Source organism: Myotis davidii, unplaced genomic scaffold, assembly GCF_000327345.1.
Source record: "Myotis davidii unplaced genomic scaffold, ASM32734v1 scaffold514, whole genome shotgun sequence".
In the NCBI taxonomy this organism is placed as follows: domain Eukaryota; kingdom Metazoa; phylum Chordata; class Mammalia; order Chiroptera; family Vespertilionidae; genus Myotis; species Myotis davidii.
Window position 1 is genome coordinate 1,105,443 of NW_006286236.1, and position 7,078 is coordinate 1,112,520.

The following is a 7,078-nucleotide window of genomic DNA, read 5'->3' on the forward strand; positions in this document are numbered from 1 at the left end:
CCCCCCAGCCCCGACAGCCCCGACGAGGAGGCCCCCGATCTGGCCTCTGGCCTGACCCACTCCTCCTGGCCCACTCCGCGGGGCTCTGGCTCTGTTTCCCACCCCCACCTCCTCCCCCGGGCCCGCTGCTCCTGGCCTCCACAGCGTGCAGGGATGTGTTTGCGGGGTCCTGTTGCTGCACTTGGTTTGTATTTGTCCCGTTAGAATCTCAGCTTCTGGAGAGCAGGGACCTTCTCTGTGAGAGGCGGTTGCCACAGAGACCAGAAAGGGTGGGGGAGAGGGCTGGGCATGTGGGCAGCAGCCGGGCTCTCTGGGGTCTCGAGGCTGTGCCATCCACTTCCACACAGATGCCTGGAGACACAGGGCACTCAGACTGGAATTCGGCCCGCGCTCCCCTCTCCCCACACCAGGCGGCCCTGGGCAAGGCACAACCTGGGCCACCAGCCCCGAGAGCCCCGACGAGGAGGCCCCCGATCTGGCCTCTGGCCTGACCCACTCCTCCTGGCCCACTCCGCGGGGCTCTGGCTCTGTTTCCCACCCCCACCTCCTCCCCTGGGCCCGCTGCTCCTGGCCTCCACAGCGTGTTTGCGGGGTCCTGTTGCTGCACTTGGTTTGTATTTGTCCCGTTAGAATCTCAGCTTCTGGAGAGCAGGGACCTTCTCTGTCGGCCAGGCGTGTGTCCCCACACCCAGCACCACACCCCTTATTGGACATGCGATCGACATTGACTGAATGAATGATCGCATGTAGCGGGGCTCGGGGCTCTGCCCTCAGAGCTGTGGGCTGATGGCAGGACAGGGGGCCCCTTCCCTTCTCACCTTCCCCCCGCTTCTCCCCTGTTCAGGTTCAAGAAGGTTCTGAAGTGTCACATCCCAGACCCCTCAGAGTTCTTTTCCCAGCTGAGCTCAGAGCACGGAGGAGATTTCCAGGTAGGAGTTCGGAGGTAGCGGGCAGAAGCGGGCAGCTGACGTGTGCCAGCCAACGCGTGGGCAGTGGTGCCCAAGGGCGGGAGGTGGTTCTCACACGGAATGGCACCTCCTGTTGGAGCCAGACTGCCTGGTTCTAATCCTGGCTCCACCACTTCCTGGCTGTGTGACCCTGGGCAAGTGTTAGAACACCCCTGTGCCTCGGTTTCCTCATCTGTAAAATGGGGAGGAATATAGTGTTACTATGTATATGGCCCTGAGAGCATTGCCTGGCCCACAGCTAGACTTACTGTCACCAGCCTGTTGACTGAGCAGGTCTTGGCAAGCAGAGCATGGGCTGGAATTCAGTCCCAGCCCACCACACCCCAAACCAGGTGCCCTTGGGCAGTGCAAACCTGAACCCCTATCCATGGCAGCCCTGACCAGGAGGCCCACCACCTGCATCTGTCCTAACGCCCTCCTGGTTCACTCTGCTCTGTGGGTACAAGTTCTCCCCACACCACGGAGCACACACCTGCTCTGTGCAGAAAACACGCCCTCTGCCCTGCAAAGACTCCCTGGGTGGGCTCCCTGGCCTCTCACAGATGCTCACAAGTCCTGCAGTCACCTCTAGCCACAAAACAGATTCATCTGGAAAGTGCTGGCCCACAGAGTCATACTCTGAACTCCATTCAAAGTTGTGGTCTCCCCGCCTCCCTCCACCAGTCCACACCCACTGCATGAAGGAAGCCTCAGGGGGTAGGGGGAGGGGTGGGCTGCCTCTACCACCCTACCCACCCCCTACCTCAGGCACCTAAGCTGGGGGGAGGGGCTGAAGGGGGGTGGAGGGAGGTCAGGAAGGGCTGGAAAGCCATCCCGGACTGGCTATCATGAGCTGGCATTGGAGTGCTCTCTCAGGTCGGTCCGGGCCCCTTCTGGAATTCTTTGGAAATGTCCCTAGGACTGGATAGCTTACCTACAATTCTCTCAGTGTGGGGGAATGCAGCAACTGGGAATTCCTCCTTTAGTCCTGAAGGTAGTGAGCTCCCCATCAGCAAAGGTATGCCAGCAAGCCTTGCCTCTGCAGCAAACATGGCTGAAGGGATTCCTACATTGGGCCTGCTTGGAGGCTGGACTCGGTGCACGCTCAGTCCTCCTCCAGCTTGAAGTCTCCCTGATTCAATGGCCTAGGCATTTTGAGGTAACGTGGGGTCGCTCCTAGAGAGCTGCAAACCACTCCATGCCCCCGTGAGATCACCCCCAGTTACAGCGTCTGCCCCAGGCCCAGTGTGTGGAGGAGGCCCTGGGGACGCACAATGTGGCTGGGGGTCGGGAGGCCAAGAGGGACCCCACCCTCTGTCCGCGAGTGGGGGGCCTGCCCCTCTTTCTCTCTATCGCAGGACCCCCAGCTGCAAGGCCACAGGCCCACTGCCCCGTCCAGACACGGGACCTGGGCGTGCACGCGCGTGTGTGCGTGGGCATGAAGGAGGACGGGTTCCCCTGTGTCCCCCCTAATGCGCTTCGGGGCATTGTGGATGGAGGCACCGGCCCAGGAAGTGGCTGACCACACGCACCTCTGAGAGGCCCCGGGAGCCTGGCACGCCAGCACTGGTCACGGCCTGGCCTCTCCCGGCCGCACGCTCAGTGCTGCTGCCTCTGTGCACCCACCCGACCTGCGCCCTTTCCCACTCTCCTCGTTGGCCACCCTTCCTGGCCACCCTCAGTTGGCCCACTAATGCGCTTCGGGGCATTGTGGACGGAGGCCCCGGCCTAGGAAGTGGCTGACCACACGCACCTCTGAGGGGCCCTGGGAGCCTGGCACGCCAGCACTGGCCACGGCCTGGCCTCTCCTGGCTGCACGCTCAGCGCTGCTGCCTCTGTGCACCCGCCCGGCCTGCGCCCTTTCCCACTCTCCTTTTGGCCACCCTTCCTGGCCACCCTCAGTTTGGCCACCCTTCCTGGCCACCCTCAGTTTGGCCACCCTTCCTGGCCACCCTCAGTTGGCCCTACGGTCTCTCTCTTACATCTTCCTCCGTAACACAAACTCCTGGCTTGGGGGAGGGGGTAGATTTTGTAGAGTGGTGCGTGCGCACTTGTGTGTGCATGTGCTTTGTGTGTGCATGTGTGTGCATGCGTGTGTGTGTGTGTGTGTGTGTGTGTATAACAGCCCACTTAGCTCCAGAAACTTGACTTTGGGAGGGAGAAGCAGGCCATTTCTCTCCTGGGGGGAGGGGGTAGATTTTGTAGAGTGGTGCGTGCGCACGCGCGCGTGTGTGTGTGCATGTGTGAAGTGTGTATGTGTGTATGTGTATTGCGTGAAATGTGTATATGTGTGCGTGTGTGTGAAGTGTGTATGTGTGTGCATGTGTGTGAAGTGTGTATGTGGGCATATGTGTGTGTATGTGTGAAGTGTGTATGTGTGTGCATGCGTGTGTGTGAATGTGTGTGAAGTGTGTATGTATATGGTGTGTGTGTGGGTGTGTGCGTGGGTGTGTGCATATATGTGCATACGTGTGTCTTCAGGAAGCACCCGCCTGCCCCCTGACATGGGCCACTGCCCGCTGAGTGACCCTCATGCGGCACTTCCTCCTCTGCTCACAGTTCCTTTCCGTCTCATTGCTTGCCCGCACCCCCTGCCCCGGGCCGTGTGCTGGGGGCACAGGGGTGCAGGGAGGGGCCTATCAGGCCTGAGCTCTGGGACCATGGTCCGCCTGCGGAGGGTCCAGGACAGAGCTGTTGGTTCTCAAATGCACCTGGGGCCCCCCTCACACCACCCAAGGGCCCCCCGCCCCCCCACTGTGTAGTGTGATTGTACCCTGTGCCCGCTGTTTCCACCTTCATTTTCCTTTTTTAAAAAATATTTTTTTATTGGTTTCAGAGAGCAAGGGAGAGGGAGAGAGAGATAGAAACATCAAGGATGAGAGAGAATCATTGACTAGCTGCCTCCTGCACACCCCGCCCTGGGGATCAAGCCCACAACCCAGGCATATGGCCTGACTGGGAATTGAACTGTGACCTCCTGGTTCTCAGGTCCACACTCAGCCACTGAGCCAGGCCAGCCAGGCCCCGCCTTCATTTCTTTACCTGACAGCTCCCTGCAGGTCCCCAGTGAGGCAGCAGGGAAGACTCAGCAAACTGCTGTGTAATTGGGGCTCCGAGAGGCAGGGACCTGCCCAGGTCACACAGCTAGTGAGAGCTGGGGCTGGACCAGCCTCCCTGCTCCTGGCCAGGGCTCTGGACTTGGCAGCACCAGAGAAGTGCTCCGCTGGGCACGCTCCTCTCTGCGGAGGTGGGGCAGGTGGGAGGCTCGGGCACTGGGAGGGGGAAGCGAACTGGGGGACTAGTAGCTCCCCACCAGAGATACTCCCTGTGTGATCAGAGTCAGGCGAGTCTGTATAGCGAACAGGATGCGCCCTCGGGCCCCTTCTGCCTCAGCATTGGCTGGTTGATTCACACTCACGCTAGTCCCCACCCGACCCTGATGTTCCACCCTTTGCTGTGTCCTTGGTACCTAGGTGCCGCTAGGCTTATAGTAGGTGCTCAGTAAGCGGTCGCTCATGGAGCCAGCACTGCCCCGGGCGCCTGCAGGGAGCCAGGAAGGCCTGACGGGCTGGGGAGCAAACCAGTGGGCAGGCAGGTGGGGTAGGGGGCAGCCAAGGAGGGCTTCCCCGAGGGGAGTGGCTGGCTTGTGGGAGGAGGCATCCCACTCACCCGCTCTGGTCTGTCTCTTGGCAGAAGTGGCTCTCCTCGCCCTTCCCCTCGTCCTCCTTCAGCCCCAGCGGCCCGGCCCCCGAGATCTCCCCGCTGGAGGTGCTGGACAGGGACGCCAAGGCCACACAGCTGCTCCTGCTGCGGCAGGACAAGGGGCCCTCGCCCCCTCTTGAGACCAGCGGCCACTCGCTGACCAGCTGCTTCACCAACCAAGGCTACTTCTTCTTCCACCTGCCGGATGCGCTGGAGATCGAGGCCTGCCAGGTGTACTTCACCTACGACCCCTGTGGCGAGGAGCTGGACGAGGACGGGCCCGGAGTACCCGAGGGGTCTCTCCTCCCATCCCTGCCGCTGCCGCCAGGGGAGGATGATGCCTACTGCACCTTCCCCCCCAGGGATGACCTGCTGCTCTTCTCCCCCAGTCTCCTCAGTGGCCCGAGCACCCCAAACACTGCCCTGGGGGGCACTGGGGCTGGTGAAGAAAGGCTGCCGCCCTCCCTGCAGGAGGGAGTCCCCAAAGACTGGGCCCCCCAGCCCCTGGGGCCTCCCACCCCAGGAGCCACTGGCCTGGTGGGTTTCCAGTCGCCCCAGGAGAATGCGCTGGGAGAAGCAGGAGAGGAGGGCGCTGGCCCTGGCCCTGGCCCTGGGGAGGGGTCTGGCCTTCCCTGTGCCAGCCCTCCTGGGCAATGCCAGGTCAGGGCCCCCACCTCCTGCCTGCCCCTGAACACTGATGTATACCTGTCCCTCCAAGAGCTCCAGGACCAGGACCCGGCCTACTTGGCGTAGACAGACGGCTGGGGCGCGCCAGGCCCCGTGGGGACTCTCTATCTTCAAGGCTTGTCCACTGCTGAACTCCTCAGTGTCCAGCTGCCCCTTGGACGCCTTCGCTCAGATAGCCCCGACCAGGCCCTGCACACTCAGCCTTCAGTTCCAAACCTCAGCTGCTGCTCCCTGATCCTACTCACTGTCCCAGCCAGGAACTGCGGGGGACACTGGCTCCCCCATCGGTCATGGGGTGCCCTGGACTTTACCTCTGAGGCATCGCTCCTCCCCAGCCGACAGCTGCTCCGCAAGGCGAGTGCTCCTGTCTCTGGGGGTCTGCACGACCTCCTTTTGGGGCTTCCTGCCCCGTCTCAACCCATCTCACCCCCTTTCACCCACCCTCCATGGGGCAGCCAGAGCGCTCCCTCCAAAGCACAAACAAGGCCATGCCGTCCCTGGGACCCCTCTGATCTCAGCCCATTTCCGGGCCTGTCCCTGGCCCTCCAGCATCACGTTGGTCGTTCCCTTCTGGAACCCTCTCAGCAGTCCTCCTGAGCCTTGGAGCTCCCTCATGCCCCCGCACCTTTGCACGTGCCGTTCTCTGTGCCTGGGGTGCCCTCTCCTATCTCATCGAGGCGACAGACTCCCCTTACCCTTCAAGCGTGGGATCAGCTTCCCTGGAGGGAAACACCGCCTCCCTTCACGAGCCCGAGCCTTGAGATTCGGCGCTGGAGTTGTCAGGGTCGCAGGGCGGCTGGATAAAGAGGCCTTGCCATTTCCCTTTGGGATCGCTGTGACCTCAGAAAGCTTGACTACTGCATCTTTAAGGCTGCGGCCCAAGTACGGACAGAAATCCCCCAGTGACGTGGACACCGGCTGGATCCTTCCACGGAGCCATAAGGCAGGCTGCTGGAAAGAGACCCCTCCTGGTGGCAGTAGCCCACTCCTGGGTCCCGCCTCCTCCGCCCTCCGCTGCAGGGCTCTCTTCCGCAGCCCAGGGGCTGGCACACCTCCTAAAGGGCCGCTCCATTCATTGCACTTGACTCGGTGTACTTGGCACCCCACCGTGTTCCCCGGATGAATGGATGAACTGTCAGGTACCACCTTGCCTGGGCTTCCTGCACCCAGCTGCCTTCTTGCAGGGGATGCCATCCACCTCACACCCTGGGCACCTGACCCTTCTGAAGTCAGGACTCAGAGAGGCGAAGCCCCCTGCCCACTGGGTCCAGCATGCCCGCTCCAGGACTGCCCATCCCCTCCCATGGCAGTCCTCTTCTCCTACCTTCTTCTCAGGGTTCCCCACCACACCTTCACTTCCTCTCCCTCTTCCCTGGTGTTAGGAGGGAGGGAGCCCAGGGTCCGGTGCTGCCACTGCAAGGCAGATGGTGACGAGATAATGGACCCTCCCTGGAATCCATAACGACCTCCACACAGACACAGACTCCTTCCTGAAAACCCCCACACAGACACGGACTCCTTCCTGAAAACCCCCACACAGACACGGACTCCTTCCTGAAAACCCCCACACAGTCACGGACTCCTTCCTGAAAACCCCCACACAGACACGGACTCCTTCCTGAAAACTTTGTCGACCCCCTCATGCCCCTGCCCTCATTAAACACTTGAATAAAAAGAACCCCCCTTCCCTGTTGGCATGAATCCACTGGCCCTGCCTTTGTGGTTCGAGGGTCGCCCAGGGA

The 7,078-nt window shown here is 61.7% G+C and overlaps 1 protein-coding gene across 1 annotated transcript in view; it reads left to right on the forward strand.

The window, feature by feature from the left end:
- Positions 1-6,861, forward strand: part of IL2RB (interleukin 2 receptor subunit beta) — a 38,166-nt gene extending 31,305 nt beyond the window's left edge. The window contains exons 9-10 of the mRNA XM_006757427.2: positions 845-929; positions 4,641-6,861. Coding sequence (XP_006757490.1) covers positions 845-929; positions 4,641-5,402 — 847 coding nt within the window. The 3' untranslated portion in view covers positions 5,403-6,861. The remainder of the gene's footprint in view (positions 1-844; positions 930-4,640) is intronic.
- The last annotated feature ends 217 nt before the right edge of the window (positions 6,862-7,078 follow it).